The sequence below is a fragment of the Poecilia reticulata genome, chromosome 18, assembly GCF_904066995.2.
Source record: "Poecilia reticulata chromosome 18, P_reticulata-male-v2, whole genome shotgun sequence".
In the NCBI taxonomy this organism is placed as follows: Eukaryota; Metazoa; Chordata; class Actinopteri; order Cyprinodontiformes; family Poeciliidae; genus Poecilia; species Poecilia reticulata.
In genome coordinates this window covers 6,030,098-6,052,223 of record NC_088847.1, presented here as the reverse complement: position 1 = coordinate 6,052,223, position 22,126 = coordinate 6,030,098, and the positions used below count along the sequence as shown (strand labels likewise).

Sequence of the window (22,126 nt, the reverse complement as noted above, 5' to 3'; positions counted from 1 at the left end):
TTAAGCACTTTCCTGTCTCACACACACACATACAAGAGGTGATAAATGAGTTGTTCAACTGGCTGTTGGTTCCACGCAAGCAGGACTAGAAAGGAGCAGCAATATTTCCACGTTTCTGGACGAGGACTCCACTTTAAGACGACATTCACAGAGAAGGTGAGCAGCACCTCGTTACACCGAACAAATGTTTTGAGTTTAAACACGAAGTAGAACGTGTGTTTGAAGTTATTGTATTATAGGTGGTCAGCATACTTGTAATGTGGTTTACTGAATTTTTAGTAACACAAAATAAAGTTTCACAATGTACATCAAAAACTAACTGGTGTAAGAGACTGTTAGAGTCCCCCAAACACAATTGTTAGATACCTTGTCCCACTTTACATGAAAAATTAGTTATTGTAAAATCCAACAAAGGCAATGTATAGACTAAATTAAATGATGTTTTCATGTACAGTGACAAGTCCCAGTCAAGTTTTCATAAAAGGTTTTCAGGTTCCATCTATCAATTGACTCATATTAAACCAGAATGACAAAAAAAGGGAAATACTTAGCCACAAAATATATACGTTTCATTGAAACAAGCAAATTGCATATGCTTAGCCACAATTTAAAAAGAACATTGTACAAGCAGAGGACAACAGTGAAAGGGAAAGACATTTCCATTATACGAGTTACAAGCTATTTAAATTCCCATTAATACTTTGTAGATGTATTTTTATGTTTTTATTTTTCATAAATTTATAATCAACTGATGAAGTATTAGTGGATTTTACCATATATATATATATATATATATATATATATATATATATATATATATATATATATATATATATATATATATATATATATATATATATATATATATATATATATATATAGGGGAGACCGGGTATGGTTGTAACACTTTTTGCTCCAGCACCTGTAACTCACAGAATTTTTGAGCTAGAGTTTTCAAACTTTTATACAAAATACCCACATTTGTTTACTACAAATGGCACCAATTCAAACCTCTGCAAGAATATCACAGACCTCATGAGTTCATGTCAAATACATGGTGTTCCTTTGTTACAACCTACCCCGGTAGCGGGGTAGGTTGTAACACCTGCTGGGGTAAGTTGTAACAATTAGACAAAAGAAGCAAAAACAGAGGCCACACCATGTGATATGTTTCAAAACTATGTTTACTGAATTAAAAGAACAATACAAGAACAATTTCTCTGTGTGTGTGTGTGTGTGTGACTGACCATAACTCAAATATACTGTTTGTGTGTGTGTGCATGTGTGCAAATTATTCTACTAGAACAAACTTTAACATGTATAATGTATGCTTAAGAGAACACTGAACATGTAGGTCTAACAAAAAACAATGTCAATGTGTGTGTGTGTGTTTGTGTCTATGTGTGTGTATCCTTAATCAGAGTCACAGTGGTGACAAATGAATGATGGTAGCCCAGGAGTGCAGGCTTGGTGGGCCCAGAGACTGCATAGGGCACATTTTACCCACACTTCCTGTGGCTTTGAGTTGCCAAATGGCTCCATACAGACAACACAAAAATATTCATCGTCTGAGGTCTCAGAATCCTCAGCACTGGGTTTTAACACTTTCTTGGCAGGCTTTCTCTTCTTCCTCTTTTGCTTGCCTTTATTCTTTGCAAAGGAACTCTTCCTTACATCTTTGCTTCCTCTTCTCTGTTCTTCTTCCATCAGTGCTTCTTTCACTGGTGTGTCAGTGAGTATTTCAGATTTCCTTTTCTTCCTGATTCTGCCAGTTGTTTTCCTTGGCCCTGCTTTTGGAAATGGCCGCATAGCCAAAGGATTGAATGCCTGACCAGGAGACACCCCCGAGGTGCTTGGCTCATCTGGAGCACAGGACATGTTCACATCAATAACTGCAGAGGAACCAGAAGTAGTAGTCTCCAGGTGAGTTGGAGGAGAGGAGGCTGTCCCCAGGTGAGGAGAGGAGGCTGTCCCCAGATGAGTTGGAGGAGAGGAGGCTGTCCCCAGGTGAGGAGAGGAGGCAATCCCCAGGTGAGGAGAGGAGGCAATCCCCAGGTGAGTTGGAGGAGAGGAGGCTGTCCCCAGATGAGTTGGTGGAGACTGTGGCTGGAAAGCTCCAGATGTCAGTGATGTACCTGGGTCGGGACGGTCAGTGACTTGTGAGGGTGCATAGTCACACTCCTCAAAAATGTCAGGATTAAAGGGCCAAATACCTGTGGATTGGAAACCGGCTTGAATGTTTTTCGGTGTTGCAGCTGCAGGCAGAGCAGTCTTCACAATACTTGGAATATCATATATAGTCATCGTCTTGGCAGGATTCATCTTCATCCAGGCATCACTTGCGGTGTTCACCATTTTCTTAAATGGGCCGTAGACACTGCGATCCAGTGGCTGAAGTTTATGGCTACAGTGGGGGGGGGAAGGTAAGTAGCACTATTCCCTTTTCTTTGCAGAAATCAATAGCTTTAACAGATATATGTGAACAGTGATTATCCAGCAAAAGTAAAACATTTTTCTCTGGGCTGACCTTTGTGTGTTTTGCAAAATGAGCAAGGAATAAGAGGAAGTCTTCCTCTTGCATCCATCCTGAGGCGTTACCACTTCCTGCACTCCCTGTTGGCCCACTCTGAATGAAGAGTTCCTTGTAACGTTTACGGGGGAATACAAAGAAGGGAGGAATTGCATTTCCCAGCGCTTGCACAGCGCATGCTACTGACACGAGCACACCTCTCTCACCTGATGTCATCGCACCCACCTGCTTGACACCACGACGAGCAACAACACGGTCTGGTGATTGGACTGTTGTTACACCAGTTTCATCTACATTCCATATATCGCTCCCGTCGAAGTTGTATCTCTCAATGACCTGTCCAAGGCTGTTGAAGAAACGTTCCACATTTTGGCGGTTAAAACTTGTGGCCCGTGTAAGGCTGGTTGCCTCAGGACTCCTTATTGACAGGCTAGGGTTCCGCTTCATAAATAATGTGAACCAGTCAGGCCCTGCCATCTGCTTCTCATCCCATGTTTGTGGATGTTTGATGTAATATGCTACTGCCAGCTGATATGCAAACTTTCTGACCTAAAAGAAAGAGGAATAGAAAATCAGAATACATAGACACAAAAAGTTTTTAAATTTGTCTAGCACCTACGCTGGCATTCAATTCTTCTCTTGTCTCCAGTGATTAACCTGTCATATGCTTACCTCACGTGGAGTCAGTCCGTAATACAGGTCTGCTGCCTGAGTCAAATAGTCAGCCAACACTTCCTCCTGCACCTCAGAGAAGACTTTGTTGCTACTCCAATAACCAACACTGGGAAGATCACTGGACCCCTGTTCTCTCAGCTTCTGCAGTGATTTGCAGTATCTGCTCAGTGTTACATGGCAGATGCCATGCGCCTTTGCAACTGATCTGACTGACTTGCTCTTCTTTGTGACCTCATCAGATGCCTTTTTTAAAACATCTGCAGGCACACCTCTATCAGTCTTTCGTATCCACTGCCTAGGCATTCTGTAAAATTATTAAAATGAAAATGTTCTTAGGTGTATGTAAGGGGATGGTTGTAACACTTTTTAAAGATGTGTTACAACCCACCCCAACCCTGTCAGCCATGTTTAGCTAGCTGTAGTAGCATAGCGGTTTGAAATTAGCACGGGAAAATGCATCACATTTTGCCTGAGAAATTACTTTCATCTAATGTAAATCATATGGTTTTATCTGCAACAGTATAAGTACTAAACAAAATATAGTCATGATCAAAAAATTTACTTTCTTACCTCAAAATCCTTTTTTTCTCCTTCGTATCTGCATGTCCCTGTTTCCAGCCTTGACAATCACAATATGGGATTGGGGAGGAAGCGGGTAAACACTAAAATGATCACGTGACTCCTATCTTATCCCTGATTGGTGGAACTGGTGGTGTTACAACTCTCCCCATGTTACAACCATACCCGGTCTCCCCTATATATATATATATATATATATATATATATATATATATATATATATATATATATTTTTTTCCACCTGTCATCATGGACAAATAATATATAATAATAAAATTATAAATATATTTTCACCCTGTGGTTTGTACCTATTTTTCATTTAATTTAACCAAATCTGATGTTATTTTTCTTCAAAATCGCAGAATTTTTGCATTTTCCCATTCAAATGGTTAGAAGCGAAGCCGGTGAGGCAGCAGTGAGCTGAGCCTCACCTGGGATTGCGCAGCCTCTCGCTAACTGCACTGGCTGCCACTCTATGAGAGCATGCTCCTCCTGTCTGTACGTCGCCAATAAAATGGTTAAAAACATTTAATGTATGAGCATATTTTCCATAATTTAGCTTATGTATTTAATGTACTGTGTTTTTATTGTCACCAACTGTGTATGTAACGTGTTTCGTGTGCTAAGGAGCGATCAGAAACGACAGAGAACAGATTCAAGGTGAGGCAGGCAGTTCTCATGCCTCATTGCTGGGGGCGCTCATGAACCCAGACATTGTGACTCCACAACTGCAGAGTAAGAGACAGTAACAGCGATCTAGCCATACAGAAACTGCGCTGATACAGAGAGCGAGAAAGACGTGGTTTTGGGTTGTACCTTAACGGTTTCTCCCTTTGCTGTTAAGCACAGCACGAAATTAATAATATCTACATGTCTAAGTTTGATTGAAATAACGGAATTATTCTGCAGCGGCGGCGCGGCTAAGCATCACATGTTAAAGAATAGTCTTTTTGCCCTCCAGCATTGTTTGCATGCATGAAATTTCATTATGTAAACAATAACATGCAAGGGGTCTAGATTTGGAAATCCGATTATAATTAAGTCGGTGCTTCACCAGCTATAAACCTCACCGCACGTCACTGATATATAAATGTCCCTCACACATCGAAAACTGAGTCTCTCACATACAAAATAATGAGTCTATATTTTAGTAGTTTATATGTGCAATCTTAGTCTTGTGACTAAGACAAAAAAATTGTTTGCATGTGTGATATTTTAGTAGTGTATGCGTGAGAGAAATTGTATGCGTCTGTGCGCAATTTTAGTATTTTTTTGTGTGCGTGTGCGAGATGTTAGTACAAATATGTGCACGTGTGCGACGTTAGTGGTGTGTATGTGCAATTTTGGGATTTTGAGTATGCGTGTGTGACATATTAGTAGTGTGTATGCGCAATGTGTGTATTTTTTGAGTGTGCGTGAGTCTTTCGTAGTGTGTGAGAGACAAAACATAGATTTTGTCCTAAACGGCCCCTCGTAGTTAGCGCGGCGCCCATAGAGACTTTAGACCGCGGTAGTCTGGTGTCGGACTCCCGTCCTCCATTCGCTGGGCCCATTCCTCTCTCCGCTCTCTCTGCCCCCTTACCAGTGGCGCAACTACACATTATTCAGGTGGATGCGAAAACATAATCGGCGTCCCCCCCGCCAGAAGCAAGGTATGTCAGGTCAGGGCTAAGGACCTAAGGACCTAGTCTCCCCCGGGGCGACGATATGTGAAAGGTGAAACTCGCTACATTTACCTCGTTATGTGCGCGAGATGAAGGATCGTAAGGCACGCTGAAGTGTATGGGAAAACATCATTGGCACGCAGCCCTCTCCAGGCGTGGTTTTGGCGCCCCCTCTGGTGCTGCGCCCCTATGCGTTGCATCCGCTGCATACCCACTTTTTGCGCCACTGCCCCTTACAGTCAGATTGCTGTCAAATAAAGTAGTGCCAAAAAAATCTTTAAAAAAAAAACTACCGGAGTAATGTGCGACAATGCGTCATGATGTCGGGTTTTTTTAAATTATCCATCCAACTGATAAGTGTCACCCTGCGTATTGAAGCTTCTAACCTGGCAGCTTTACGCTCTTATGAAAATACGGTTTGACAACATCTGTAAACTAAGTCCAAGCTTCATCCTGAGGGTCTGATAGAGGCGATCTCTGCCGCCGTCTGCATATCGGTTCAGAGAGCCGCTGCCGAGTCAGCGGAGCTTCCTGCTGCGGATCGGGCGGAGGAGCAGCAGGAGGCTTCGTATGAATGGAAGCAAACGGGATCCGTTCATAATAAGTTTGGTTTGTGATGTTCCAAAAGCACCATAGTGGTCAGTGTAATAATTTGACTCCTAAATGTGTAGCTATCCAGAGAGCATCAATATGAGCCGGTGTTTGAAAAAAAGAAAAAAGTCAGACCCGACTTTGTTCAACGAACTTTTCTCTGCTGCTCGAAGAATGATCTGTTTCTTGCTCTTTTAATTCTGCATAATAGACTTTGTAAAAGCGGGAGTGGGGAGGTGTCAATATTTGCCGTGAATATAGTTGATAAAGCCTCCAAGTAGTTGTGAAGCATTTTCGCGGTGACGTCACCGCGACTAGTCGACATTGACTCGACTATTATCATGATGTAGTCGACCTTAAAAAACATGTAGTCGTTCAATCCCTACTGTAAACAAAACAGGCAACAAGCAGAACAACACCTCTTTCTGGACACTGCGTGGAAATAACTAGATTTTTCTTATTTTATTTCTCTTTATTTACCCTAAAACTTCTGAGAAATATAACACACAAAATGAAACTTATACAGCTATGACGGATTTATAAGGAGCATCGACGTGCGCATGCGTATTACCACAAGGTATGCTGGATTGACGAGGTGTGACAGATACCCCCCCTCTTCGTTTTTTGTTGTTTGTTTGCGGAGGATCAGTAAATAACTTATTGGTGTTTTACCATGACCACCTGAATTGTGCTTCAGCCTTTGAGTTGCACCACAACGCAGCACAATTGAAACATCCAGGAGAACAATTTCAGATTGTTTTTATGAGTACAAGTATAAAGGAGGCTGGTATCGCGCCTGACATAAATCTATTTATAAATGTCATCACATGGACTTAAATAAAGTTTTTTACATTTTCTTTTCATATGTTTATTATTGTTTTTCTTCTTTAGATATTAGGTTGTCTTAGAATGATTCCAAATAATATATAGGAATTACCTGGTGCTGTCAGGGGGGCACCTGGTGTCAGGGGCGGTGTGGTGGTAGGTGAGGAGATGACGCTTAGGCCCAGGTTGTGACGGAAAATGATGAATTTAATGACAAGAACTCAACAAGGAACAACAGGGAAACAGCACGAGGAAAAACTGGCAGCACGTAGACAGGTGACATCAATCGACATTCAGTTGACAAGGACCCGACGAAGAATACAGACAACAGGGGAGACTAAATACACACGGGGCAATCACGGGAACGAGACACACCTGGGAGACAATCAACGGGGAAAGACGCAGAGACAGGACTAACAGGGAACAGAATCACACAGAAACTAGAAAATAAACACATAGAAACCCGGATCATGACAGTACCCCCTCCTCAAGGGGCGACTACCAGGCGCCCAACAAGAAAAAGTCCAACAACAAAAAACAACCCAACAGGGTGGGCGGAGGGGCGACGGTAGGAGGGCCAGAGTCCAGAAAACAAAACCCAGGTCCAAACAGGAATCCAAACACAAAAAACCCTTCCGGGGGCCGTCCACGGCACAGGAGGTAGACCTCTCGTGGGAGGTCCGGCGGGCGGCGACGCAGGAGGCGGAGCTTGAGCCGCGGTGGGCGGCGACGCTGGAGGCGGAGCTTGAGCCGCGGTGGGCGGCGACGCTGGAGGCGGAGCTTGAGCCGCGGTGGGCGGCGACGCTGGAGGCGGAGCTTGAGCCGCGGTGGGCGGCGACGCTGGAGGCGGAGCTTGAGCCGCGGTGGGCCGGTCGGAGCGCCGGCTGCTGCAGGCGCTGGAGACTGGGGTTCGGGCGGAGCATAGGCCGTGGGCTCGGGCGGAGCAGAGGCCGGGGAACCGGCAGGACGGCCGGGCGGAGCAGAGGCCGGGGAACCGGCAGGACGGCCGGGCGGAGCAGAGGCCGGGGAACCGGCAGGACGGCCGGGCGGAGCAGAGGCCGGGGAACCGGCAGGACGGCCGGGCGGAGTCTCGGGCGGAGCGCCGGGGAGCTGCGCACCGGCAGCGGACTCGGGGAGCTCTGGCGGAGCGCCGGCTGCTGCGGGCGCTGGAGACTGGGGCTCGGGTGGAGCGCCGGCTGCTGCGGGAGCTGGGAGCTCTGGAGGGACACTAGGGGACTCTGGAGGGACACTAGGGGACTCTGGAGGGACACTAGGGGACTCTGGAGGGACACTAGGGGACTCTGGAGGGACACTAGGGGACTCTGGAGGGACACTAGGGGACTCTGGAGGGACACTAGGGGACTCTGGAGGGACACTAGGGGACTCTGGAGGGACACTAGGGGACTCTGGGAGCTGCTCGCCGGCAGCGGGAAACTCCGGCGGCTGCACGCCGGCAGCGGGCGCAGGAAGCTCGGGGAGCTGCACGCCGGCAGCGGGCGCAGGAAGCTCGGGGAGCTGCACGCCGGCAGCGGACGTAGGAGGCGATTGACGTGGCTGCGATTGACGGCGCCTCGGCGCGGGGACCGGAGGCAGCGGGGACTGACGGCGCCTCGGTGCGGGACCGAGGCGGGGACTGACGGCGCCTCGGTGCGGGGACCGGAGGCAGCGGGGACTGACGGCGCCTCGGCGCGGGGACCGGAGGCAGCGGGGACTGACGGCGCCTCGGCGCGGGGACCGGAGGCAGCGGGGACTGACGGCGCCTCGGCGCGGGGACCGGAGGCAGCGGGGACTGACGGCGCCTCGGCGCGGGGACCGGAGGCAGCGGGGACTGACGGCGCCTCGGCGCGGGGACCGGAGGCAGCGGGGACTGACGGAGCCTCGGCGCGAGGGATTCTGGAGTCTCGGGGAGCTGCACGCCGGCAGCGGGTGCAGGAAGCTCGAGGAGCTGCACGCCGGCAGCGGGTGCAGGAAGCTCGGGGAGCTGCACGCCGGCAGCGGGCGCAGGAAGCCTCGGAGGCCGATGGCGGCGACGACGTCGATGCTCCGGGACCGGGACCTCCGGTGGCCCAGAGCGATGGTGACGCCAGCGCCCAGTGGCCGGGACCTCCGGCGGCTCAGAGCGCTGGTGATTCCAGCGCCCAGGGGCCGGGACCTCCAGCGGCTCAGGGCGCTCGTGGCGACGTGGTCCCACACCTGGGGGCAGTACGCCATACGTGCTCCCCACCAGGGACTCTGCTTGTCGTCGCGTTGGTGACCTGGATGTCTTGGGACCGGGACCTCCGGCGGCTCCGGAAGGCAGAAACGGCGGGGTCCATATTCGGGCGGGCAACGTATCAGCCGCGATCCCAGCCACAGGTTCGGGCTGGAAGGAGCTGCTCCGCCCTTAGACCTCCGCCGCGGCTTCCGTCTCCTGGGCAAGTCTAGGTCCGAGGGTAGGCCCAATTCCTCCAGCAGCAGCGGAGAAGGCAGGATCTCTACATCCTTATATAGATCCCGTTGTGCCAACTCCAACTGCTGCTGGATCCACGCCTCATGGGCCATAGCTTCCTCACCGTTAGTTTGGTCGGGTCCTTCTGTCAGGAGGCGGTGTGGTGGTAGGTGAGGAGATGACGCTTAGGCCCAGGTTGTGACGGAAAATGATGAATTTAATGACAAGAACTCAACAAGGAACAACAGGGAAACAGCACGAGGAAAAACTGGCAGCACGTAGACAGGTGACATCAATCGACATTCAGTTGACAAGGACCCGACGAAGAATACAGACAACAGGGGAGACTAAATACACACGGGGCAATCACGGGAACGAGACACACCTGGGAGACAATCAACGGGGAAAGACGCAGAGACAGGACTAACAGGGAACAGAATCACACAGAAACTAGAAAATAAACACATAGAAACCCGGATCATGACACCTGAGAGGGCCAATCAGATGTCAGGGGGAGCACTGGCCCCCTCGGCCAGTGCCCCTCTGGCTCCGCCCCTGTTAGTCTTAGCATTAGCCTTAGCAGTGCATTAGAAGTAGCCTTTTCCCTAAAATAAGCCTTTAACTATTCTTATTTATTGTTTAGCACAATGATTGGAGGAAGTCAGTGTAAGACAAGATGTTAATGACACCTCACATGCCACTGTCCCTGTGTGCATTTGCAAATTGCAATCTTACTTTTTTATGACTCTTGGAGAAATGGCTTCTTCCTAGCTTAGTGGCCTTTCTGCTCGTGTTTGTACAGGACATATGTCACTGAGCAAAGCCTAGGGGTGGACATTTATCATATCGTTTATCATTTATTGTGAAAAATTCATCATAAGACTATTTAATTATTTTTGTCAGTAATTTTCAGTCAATGATAGTAAAATAAACACACCACAAAACTGATAGTATTGGACGTTATTTTTTTCCATTTTCACCACTGTATTTTCCACGAGAGCACCAATAAATATCAGTGAAATTGAAAATATGATTAAATGCAGTTGCTGTGTTCAGCTTGGTGATATAATCACAGTTTTTGTTTAGTTAATGGCATCCTGAAAAAGACTATTTCAAATAGAAATGGAGGGCTGGAGGACATTGTATGAGGACATTAATGAACATGTGCTCGAAAGAAACAGTTTTGTTCAGTTCAGATTTTTTGTATGTCCAACAGTTAGTGAGAGAGAGACAGAGGTAAAATTAAGAGACCAATTTGCCTAAACACTTCTTTTCCGAAATAGTCGAAAAAACCGGAGCACCCGTAGAAAAACTTTGCATCCATCCATCCAATTGATAATTGTTACCGTCCCTAATCCTGAGCAGTCAAGTGGAGAGGGACAACTTCCTTTTAAAAGGAAGACACTGCAGCTTAGAGAGGCTGGTTATTTTCTATGACCAGTTAAAAACTAAGACAACTAAGGAGACAGAAAATACAGAAACGCTAGGGCTGGAAGACATTGTATGAGACCATTTAAGGAGTGTGTGCTAAAAAGAAACACAATAAGAATCTGAACTAGATAAGTTCATATTATTGGTATCTCTTAATAGTCAGTGAGTGAGACACAGAGGTAAAATTAAGAGACCAATTAACTTAATCACTTTTTTTCCCGAAGGAAAAACCGGAGCACCCGGAGAAAACCTATGCATTTCAAGAGTGTCTCCTACAGTTATTGAGTGAGAGACAAAGGTAAATTTATAAGAGATCAATTAGCCTAATTACTTTAGGCTATTTTTTCTCATTTTCTGAGACAAAAATCCTCCTGCCTACCGGTTTAAAAGGGGGTCTTTCAAGCTTCCTTTTGCTAGGGGGTCTTGGCTTAAGCTGTTTTAAATTTTCTTGTGTTATGAGGTTGTTTTCTTTAAAATCTGGCTCTGACTTGCCTTCACCCAGAAGCGGAAATCTTCTATTACGAACTGGCTGTATTTTGGGTAGCTGGACTGTGTTTTTCTGGATTGGTGGTAGAGGTCTGAATTGTTGATTGAAGGTTTGTGTTTTGACTTTGCTTTTTTCTGTTGGTCCTTCCAAAGCCTTTTTGCTCTCTATGGAGTCCTTCAAATTATTATGTTTCATCTTCTCACTGATGTACAATTCTGTCACTTTAAGCACTTGGTCGGTGACTTTAATGTGATTTTCTTCCCTCTGCCTGTTTTCGGTTAGGACCTTTATCTGAAAATGTAAGGATTCATTTTCTTTCTTCAGGTTTCTCCACTCAGATTTTGTGTGGTCCAAACTTTCTCTCACAGCCACAGTCTCTCTCTGTGCCTCTCTGCTGCTCCACGAGTTTACTCACCTGCCGTTCTTTTCTCATCAGATGTACTAATATCCTGTTTAGATGTTTTTCCTCAGCTAATATGTTTTCCTCAGTTAAATCGATCCTTGCTTTAAACTCTTGCTCAGTTTTACCTATGGCTTCCTTTATTGGAGTTTTTGAAAGTTTAAGAATTTCACTTTCCTTCTCTGCCTCTTTCAACTGCTTTTCCAGAGCTTCTACCTTCCCCTCAAGAAGGCTGTACTTGTCTTTTTGTCTCATAATCTCATTTTTCATGATGATGTCATCAATTTTTCGGGATATCTCAGACTCAAGTTTCTTCAATTCACTTTGATGCTTAACCTTCACTTTGCATGCTGTGATTTCAGACTTCATTTGCCTTTTTTCTGCCCCAGTCTTCTCAGCCTGCAGTTTTGAGTCCCTTTCGAGGTTTTTTAAAGAGGTTTGAAGCTCTCTTGACTTTATTTTTGTATTGTTTTACCTCGTGTTTTAACTTTGGGATATGCTCAGGATCCAGGTATATGTTTTGCTTGCGAGACCAGTTTAGTCTCTTTGGTAATTGAATACATTTTCTTATTCATAAGCTCAATTTCTTTATGAGCTTTTCCCAAATCCTCCTCCTGTGTGTTCATAATCAGCAACTCACATCTTTCTCTAAGCCTTTTTAACCAATCCATAAGCGAGGTAACCAATTCATCTGTAGTCATTTGTTTATCTTGGGACTTTGTTAACAAATCAGTGTCAATTTGTGACATTTTGACTGTCCGACCGACAGGGGTGAAAGTAAGGGGGTACGGCAGGGTGCTGCGTACCTCTAAAAGATTTAGCGGCGGTACGCAGTACCTGCAAGAGAGAGGAGCGGCTGTCTTCTGTAAAGAATCAGTGGGTTCACTGTGCAGCCATGAGTTCACCCACTAATCAGCCGTGACTGATAAGTTTTTCAAGAACAATCTAAAACACGACTTAATCAGTTAAATAAATTTTTTCTCATTTCATATTGTTTCTGAACAGTTCGTGCTTTGCTAGAGTAGCGGTGCTATATGTCGATCGCAGAAGGTTTTGAGTCGATCTTGGTGGTAGATGAGAAAATGAAGGTCGCCAGGACGCTGAGACCAGCACGTCCTCCTCTGGCTCGCTTAAAACATTCGTAACTTTATTAAAGAATAACAACAAAAAAATCAACAAAACGTGTTCAAATTAATGACCCAACAATAATAATCTCGGTGATTATTGTTTCAACAAGGTGTTGCGCAATTCTGTGCGTTTCGGTTCCATTATCAAAATAACTAGTGGAGCAGGAGTTTAAAATTAACGAATCAACCACCGCTGTGTTCAGGGAGGCTTATTAATGATTGCAAAATAAATATCAAGCCTGACAATCTAATATTTTAACGGACTGAATGTTATGTTTTTTTAAAGTAATCTCTGCTGGGCTTGCGGAGCGCAGGCGGTTGCCATGGCAACGGGTGTGCTTAAATGACGGAGAGTAAAATGGTTCGGGTTGTTTTACCTTTGTCTTGGCGCATCACAGCCGCTGTAGTTTCTGAACATTCAATAAACGACAAACTTGGACTAATTACCTCGTTCTTTGTGAGTATACGTCATTCACAACAAACATCAAACACAGTAAATATGTTTCATTAAGTATTTAACAAACAAATGGCTTCTACCGTGATAATTATGTGAAATTAAATTTATTGTCAAAATAATCATTTGATTATTGTTTATATAAAAAAAATAGTTTGGTGCTGTTTGGTGCCTTTATCAAACAATTTTTTTGCCTCTTATTTAGTGGAAAAATTAATGTTGATGAGATTTTCTCCAAAATGATAATCTTTTTCAACCTTTATAACTCCATTGTTGAAAATGAGAAGCCAACATTCACCCGACGAGGGTCCCCGTTGTCAATCAGTGTTGCTTCCTAAGTGGACAGTTTGATTTCACAGAAGTTTGATTTACTTGGAGTTATATTGTGTTGTTTAAGTGTTCCCTTTATTTTTTTCAGCAGTGTGTGTATATATATATATATATATATATATATATATATATATATATATTTTTTATTTTTGTCATAGTACCCCCAAGAATTTAAAACTACTACTTTCACCCCTGCCAACCGATGAAAAGCTACGAAAAAACACAATGTTAAATCTAATACGGAAAAACCGTGCTGCTACTTGAGTTCTGCAAGGACATTCAAGGCATCTGTTTCTTATGACATTACAACACTTTGACATCATCAGATTCCATCAGTGGAATAATGTAAGGTATGCTATGTGGTGCGCGTGAGGCAACGGTTGATGGAGTTAGCGGTTCAAATGTGCTGAGCTAAACGAGGCAAAAAACATATTTTATGTCATTTTTCCCAACGTAACCGCAGCCATCTGCACATCACATTGATGAGTGTCGGGAAAAAGATGGCGACCGGACCAGTCGCTGTGTGATGTAGCTGAGACACAGATTTCAATTTTCACTCCTAATTGCCAACATAATGCTCTCTTTTTGATCTAGGAATATCTGTAACTTCTATTTTTTATTCTGTTCAACCTGATCAAGAGTGACATTGTTGCTAAGACTGTGATCAAGGACGAGAAAAGGCTAGCATCTAACAAGCTACCCTCTGAGTTCAACGGTCAACGTCCAGAACCTAACGTATACTGCGATGCAACGGTCGGAGCACGGCTTTAATCCTTGTAGGCCAAGGTCTAAATGGCCATTCCGGCGTGCAGTCTCTCTTCTCAGTGCGTCAGAGCTCGCTACGAAGCCATGCAGCGATCACTGGCAAAACTACTACTAGCACTACACACACCACAAACTCTAAAGAACATATTTACTGTATAAAAAACCTAACGAACCACTCTTAGTAAAATCCACAGCATCAATTCTCCCTAGTCTCTTGCCGTATTCAAATCCCCCCCCCCCCTCGTTTGTCCCCATGTGTCTCCGTTCTACCTAGCAACAGACCGTCAACACATTTTCATTGGTTGTGTCGAAATGTGGTACAGTTAGACCCCCACACAGTAAGGCGGAAATGATCGATCATATTCCTGGCTTTATTTTCAAGTTAATAACCACAAAACCAATATAAAAACACCACTTTTATAAAGTTTGAAGTTCGTACTGTCCACCAGAGGTGAAATGAACACTCGGTATGCTGTCTGTGTTATTACGAAGCCTTATAAATGTGTCACGCGCTTGCCCGCTCCACAGCGGGCTTCGTCCAGGTAGGGTTAAAAGGAAAGAGAAGGGAAAACTAAAACCGTTTTCGCACTGCAAGGAACGCAACGCTTCGGTCCGGTTCCACCCGTACTGCAGCCCTGTTGTGTTTGCATATAACTGAGGGCGGCATCGAAGCTGTACCTGACGTCATTATTTTTTAAACTAAACGTTTTCGATGTAGTGGCCGAAGCCTTTTTCTCAGAGATGCGATGGAAAACTTTCTCATTCCTCGTTGACCGATCAGTTCATTATGTACTCGTTCATCAGGGGGTAAGAAAAAAAATACCTCATCATGGGACCAGGTGACAGCAGAATATTGAGGGGAATTCATCGCAAATAAAAAAAAAATTAAATTAAAAAGAGCACTCTTTATAAAATACAGTAAGAACAGTTTAGTGAGAGCCAGCTAGAACCGATCAACGTCTGACTGCAAAACAACCAACGGCTGACTCTGAACCAATCAGCTAAGCAGCCCCTCTTGGTCGGCCCGATTGGAACCGGGTCGGAAGTTCTAATGCAAACACGGTCGGTCCTACTTTGAAACCGTTCCGTTCCTTGCAGTGCGAAAATGGCTAAAGTGTGATGTGTGTCTCATGCTGAAACCTGGATGTACACTGATGGAGAGCTGAGCGTGGATGAAACCGGAAACACAAATAAGGTTCAATATGGAAGCACAACAGGTTTGTGCAAAAATGATGAGCTCTGAGAGTATGGATTTCATACAAGTCTCTTCAATCTCTTTTAGTTCTACGTTACAGGGGATTTTTCTCTGGTTTAAATATTCCAATGATGAAATATTTAAATCTATAATTTCTTTAGTGGCCTGTGTTGGCCATACATCGTCATTTGATTGGGAGCAGTCGACAAAAAACAACCATCGCAGTGAAAAAGAACTAGATGTAAGTTTCAACTCAATACTTTGTCTCTCTGCTCTCCCAGAGTCAAATAGACTCTCTGGTTTCTGGTACATTACACACACACACACACACACACCCACACACACACACACACACACACGAGGGTAGTACTGTTACCTCTATCACAAAGAAACTTGACAAACTCTTCAAATTTAATTCTATAGCATTTAATGTGTCATGTTGTGTGTTGAAATTTGCCTAATTGAATAATAAAATGTGATGTTAGTTTCTGAGTTCTCAAAGGTTTTCTCAATTGTTGACTGTACGGTGTTCTTTTTATGACTTTTAATTGGGTTTTTATGCTGTAAAGCACTTCAAACCAAGTCATTGTGTTGCAAGTCTCTGTCCTCAAGTCCGAGTCAAGTCTCAAGTAAAGACAGGCAAAAGTCGAGTCAAGTCTCAAGTCAGGAACCTTTAATTTCAAGTCATTTCGAGTCGTTTTTATTTTTATTTTTTTTATAATTTGCAATTATACATAAAATTCAAATTATAGACCATTTGTTCTTTTTAAAATCTGTATTTATCTCAAATGATAGAACATGTGCAGCTGAACACAAAGTATAAAAAACATTTTTAAATTGGACCTATTTATTGCGCAGTTCTGTTAAACTTGATATTCAATAAAAAAAAGTTTTCAAAAAATGAAATAAGTATATATGAAGTTATTACAAGTAAACTCAGGAAGGTCTGGTGCATTTATTTTTCTGCTTTTATTTCTAAGTATGTTATTTTCAGTCCTCCGTAAATATGGGCCAGATATTCTAAACACAAAATGTATTTGGGACAGTCACTGTATTTGGTCTGTTTTATAAACCACATGAAAAAAATCAAAATCATTGCAAATAAAGTGGAGTGGTTTTGAATTTGACGATGTGATGATGATTATGTGATGGTAAAATAAATATCTGTCAGGCCAAGTGGGTTAAATCTACAGCCAATTTCACATCTCAATATTGATAAAAACATGTTGTGTGAATCAAGCTGGTCAGAATCACTAAACACAAAATAATGAGCTCATTATTTTATGTCTTACTCAGTTAACTATCCCACTTAGTGTTATATTCAGGGTCAGTGAGATTGTACAATTTTTATTTTTACAGAAATTTTTGAAAGATGGCCAAAAAAAAAAAACGGGATTTTTTATTTATTTGTTTTTCCAGCAAAGCTACTTGGAAATGGGTTCTGTGCGACATGTGACAGTCACGTCGGTCAGTGCATTAAGTCAAAAACAGTTGACTTAATGCACTGACTGCAGTAAACAATATATTGTCAATATAATTTCCCAACGTAGATGTCTTCAAATACACCAACCATCCTTAGCTGATACTAGACCGGCTCATCATCATGATGGGACAGAGACTCTGTTCCCTGAGTTCAGGTCCAGAATCTGCTTTCTGCCCCGCTCACTCTCCACCGGCTTCCTGAGCTAATAACACGGTGCACATTATTTGTGGAGGCATTTGAAGGACCGGATTTATGGTAAATCATCACCAATTTAACCCGGAGTACACATGCTAACACGAAGTTAGCTATAGTCAACTGTCTTACAGCAAAAGAAATGCGCCACCTACCATCTTTGTGAAGCTTCAAATGCCGGACAAAGTTGGACGTCGTGGCATCTCCATCCGATATTCTCTTCTTGCATGTTTTACAAGTTGCAGTTCATTTTTTATTCGAAAGTTCATAACCTACGTAGCCAAAAGAAATTACTCGCATATTGAGCGGTTATTTCGTTCTTCGTTCCCTGAGCTCTGTAGCGTCGCCGCGTTTTTTTAAATGTCCAAATCCTGTTAATTTGATTGGTTGAGCTGCAGCTACGCACACATACATACATAAGGAGAGAGGAAAAACAGAGGGACGGTCTGCGCATATTGATACGGAATGAGTGAAATTAATTTATGACGCCACTTTATAAATAATGTGTTTATGTAGCTTCATGTTATTTAAGCTAAAGTTTAATCAGTTATACTTTTATAACAGATTTATGTCAGATTATGATTTCTTGGTTGTCAAGTTGTCATACAGTCATTTTGAATAACGTCAACTTTGTATTAAAAGTGTCATGATTACCGAATGACACTTTATGACAACAGTCACAAATATTTATGAGGACTTACTCATGTTCATGACAGATGTTATGTCATGTTTATGACAGTGTCATGACAGTCTTACTCAGTCGTACGTAAAGCGCTTTCGGAGGCATGAGATTGTTAAAGACAGATTTGAAGAAGCATTGTTTTGTAAAAACACGTCGTATCAAAGGCAACCGCACTCCAACGGTGGGAGGAGACCCCAGTCGTGTGATTGGAAAGATGGCCAACATCAGCAACCCTTGACAGAGAACAGATCTCCTCCTACTGATGTCCAGAGAGAGATCCAGAGACATGGCTCTGTTTTGGAAATGAAGAGCGCAAGATGGTGTAACGAGAACCAAAAGCTGGCCTGCACCCAAAGAGAACTGGAGGACACAAAAATTGAACTAAAGAGGCAGAAAAAAACTCAAGGAAATGTACATCAACCAGATCAAAGAGATGGAAAAAGAACTATTGGCAGGAGAGGAGCTTCAATCCAAATTTGAAGCCGACATTCAGCTGGTCCATGGAGACAAAATCAAGCAGGACCAAGATCTCCTTCAAAACTTGAGAGCAGAGAAAGACAATCTGCAAGAGAAAATGTCCTGCCTGCAGGAAACAAATAAACTTCTGCACAGTGAGCTGGAGCAGTTCAAGGTTTCATACCAAGAACAAAAGTGGAGGTATGAAACAGATGTTTCTGCACTGAGACATCAAGTCCAAGGTTATCATCATGAGATGACTCATGAGAAAGAAGCTCATCTGGAAAGAGCAAAGAAAGACCTTGAGCTTATTGATGCACTCAGAGCAGAAAATGACTATCTTTCGACTATCAGTTGGCGGAGAAGCGGCGGCAGCATCTGGAGAGTTCTCGTTAAAAAACATGTTCAGATGTTCAGGGTCACCAATGTAGAATTGAGCAGAAAAAGACGAAAAAGTAATTTCAGTCTTGATGTCTCAATGTCTTCCAACCGAAATCAAAACATGGAATAAAGGACAACCGTTGGTGTCTTCATACCTTACCTTCCCCCTTTCACAATAAAAGCATACATTCGGGTGTGAAATATTGTATCCGCCACAACGTCACACTTATTGAATAGTGACATTTGTCGAGTATAAGTGACGATCATGTCGGACTTGGACATTAGGTCACATTTAAATCGAATACCCAAGTGCCCTCGGTCACATTAGAAAAGAATCCGACCTGTGTTGTTCAGACTGTCATGAAAAGATCGGATACAGGTCGCATTACGACGTCAAAAAAATCTGAATTGGGTCGCTTCTGGCCTAAGTGAGCATGTGGAGAAGTTTTGGGTACAAGCAATATAGGTTTTGAGAAGAAAAGACATGAAATCCTGCTTTCAGACTGAAAATGTGCGCTCTTGGATTATGGCAGAAAAATTTCCCCATAAACCATGATTTGTTAATAAATGTAAAAATGTGTAATCTTAGAGTTTTAGTATTATTTTACCAATTTATCAACTGATTTTTTAAATGTTTTTTTTGTTACTTCAGAGAAGATGAACGCTGTTCTTGTGATTACTGTCCTTGGCCTTCTTGTTGGTGTGAATCCAGCCTTCGGCCTTTCTCCATGTCAGAGGACGGCTTCCAACAACGCATTCAACAGATTTGTTCGCAAACACGTCCTACAGGCTGCCTTTAACACTAATTCAAAGACTCGATGGGAAAGGTGAGTTATACAGAAATAAATCCAACCATTCAGATGGGGAATCAATTACTGTACATAAAGTGTATTTGCTTTGATTTCTTAACTACACACAATGCTGTCAACCTAGAAGGAAATTATATAAGTCACGCTCCCTGTATTAGAGCCAAAAAAGGAGTGAATTTTTACAAAAAACTCTAGAAATCTTCAGACTAAGATAAATTTTCTAGAAAATAGACAGAAATTTCTGAGCTCAAATAGTCAAACATTTGCAAAAAAAAATTATGAATCTCAGAAATCTTCTAGACAAAACTTGTGAATTTCCAAGTTTCAAAAATTTCTATTTTCCGAAAGTCGAGAATTTTCAACTTTTGAAACTCAAGAAATTTCCCAGATTGAAAATTTCTGAGATTCATCTCGAAATGTCTGAGTTTATTCTTTCAAACGTTTAAGTTTTGTGGATCTTTTTCAAAAGTAAAAAAAAAAAAAAGTTGTCTTTTGAAACTCTGAAAATTTCCAAAAGTCGAAAATCTTCAACTATTCGAATAGAGAAGTTTCCAGTATTTTTCTAGAAAATTTCTAATATTAATCTTAAAATTGAGGTTTTGGTGGAAATTTACTCTTTGTTTTTCTTCTATCTACCCCCCTAACACACCCTTGTGTGTGTGTTTTTTTCTTTTTTTTTAGCTTTAAGAGTTGATTAGAAATCAGATCTTTTAACATAAACTATATTGGACACAGCTTCTTTAATAGACATTCTGTATTGGCTGCACACTTGTTACCAGTATTCATTATTTCTCTGATTTGTGAATTAGTCAACAGTTTAATTAATTAGCAGCAGCAAAAAGGGGAGTAATTTATAACATCATTTAAATAAATGGAGCCATTAAAAGTGTAAAACATTTCCAAACATTTTGTTCAATGCTTAACATTCATTGAACATTCATCAGGTTAAATGTTAGCTCATTTATGATGTTACAAATCAATCAATTTCAAACAACACCAGATTGTGATTGTTTTTTCTTTCTCTTCAGCTACTTGAGGAATTTAAATCTCTGTGACAGACCCAGGCAGTCCTTTGTGAGCCGCGGAGACCAACAACGTTTCGTGGAGATCTGCAACGGCAACGGGAAGCGTCAGAACACCAACCTGTGCACCAGCACCCGCTCAGTTCGGCTGTACGATCTCAGAGTCCGTCAGACTCCTCAAGGATGCATCGTAACTAATTTAAGACGTGTACGTCGATACGTGACGGTCGCTTGTGACAAAGTCGACAACATCTGCCTTCCTGTTCACTTCGACAGCAGCCAAACCAACAGACCGAGCCGCAGAGCTCAGAGCTGCTGAAATCTGCATCACCGAAACTTAATGCGTCATTGTTACGGTACCTTGTCTTTGATTGGTCTTCAGTATTTGATTCACCCGTTTGTGGTCTTTGTCTTGGTTTGCCTTTTTAGCTGTGAAAGAAAGTGCATTATGAATTTCAATACCTGTTGTGCTCATTTTGTCACCCACTATGCATTATGTTTGCAATGTATACTTTTGCTTGTATTTTCTGCGTTTTGATCCTTCTGTTACCCGAGGATCTTATTGCATCTAAAACAACAGACCATTTGAATCTTAGTTTTGAAAATATTGTACAGCAAAGCCTTACTATTTTCTATTTTATTGCATCATCTTGGTGTTCAGCATCCATTTGGCTCAAATGTTTGGTGCCACCTGTCAAATGTCAGTCTCTGCCTCCAACACACACATATATTTTTTAAATAAATCAGTTATGAGCACACTGACTAACACGTTATAACGTGAGGGGTTTGCGTAGCCCAATCGAAAGAAAAAAAGTATTACTGCAACTCAATCAAAATGTCAAGTAGCACTGCCACAAGAAACACACCTATCAGATGTGGAACATATACAATTAAATAAGTCTTGGACTGATAAAGTTTACTACTTGCCACATTGTTCTGGTAGGAAAAGGGGTGTTGCTATATTAAAACATAGGCAAGTTAACTTTACTGAAACGTTACATCAGGACAAGGAAGGTAGATTTATATTGGTAAATAGGATAATTGATGGAACAACAGTTTCCTTTACAAATGTGCTCCTAATGAAGATGCTCTGGGGTCTATTAAGTCAGTTTTCAATATGATTGCAGAGTACTGTCTACTGATTATGGGGGGGATTTTAATTGCGTAATGTCAAATCTTGATGGGCAACCAGCCTGTCAGACCCCCATATCTAAGATGGGTAAAATGCATAAAAATATGTCTGGGGAAGCTGGATTAGTGGACGTGTGGCGATTCAAATTCCCATAGAAAGAAATTTTACATTTTACTCAAACCATCATGCATCTTACTCACGAATAGATTACTTTTTTACTGCTAAGGCCGACCTACACAGAATTGAGGATATCACAATATTGCCCATCACAGCCTCTGACCATGCACCGGAAACTCTCAAGTGGAATATAGGATTGACACCATCTCGTTTAAGCAATGGAGACTTAATACCTCTCTTCTTAATGACAAGGAAATGTAGACATAAACAATACCCCTGAAACATCTCCTATCATGTTGTGGGACTGTGCAAAGGCCTATTTAAGAGGTAGCATCATCTCCTACATGACAGCAAAAAAAAAAAAGACAAAA

General features: G+C 42.7%; 2 protein-coding genes across 2 annotated transcripts; one reads left to right on the top strand and one right to left on the bottom strand.

The window, feature by feature from the left end:
* LOC145548766 (uncharacterized) lies at window positions 1-22,126 on the top strand. The gene is made up of 3 exons (XM_081599702.1): window positions 1-156; window positions 19,328-19,502; window positions 20,513-22,126. Exons 2-3 carry the CDS (start codon window positions 19,333-19,335, stop codon window positions 20,823-20,825), a joined length of 483 nt encoding a protein of 160 aa, XP_081455828.1. The 5' UTR covers window positions 1-156; window positions 19,328-19,332; the 3' UTR covers window positions 20,826-22,126.
* On the bottom strand, window positions 2,096-3,959 carry LOC103472744 (uncharacterized). The gene is made up of 2 exons (XM_008422569.3): window positions 3,203-3,959; window positions 2,096-3,079 (listed from the first exon to the last, which is right to left on the bottom strand). Exons 1-2 carry the CDS (start codon window positions 3,506-3,508, stop codon window positions 2,405-2,407), a joined length of 981 nt encoding a protein of 326 aa, XP_008420791.2. The 5' UTR covers window positions 3,509-3,959; the 3' UTR covers window positions 2,096-2,404.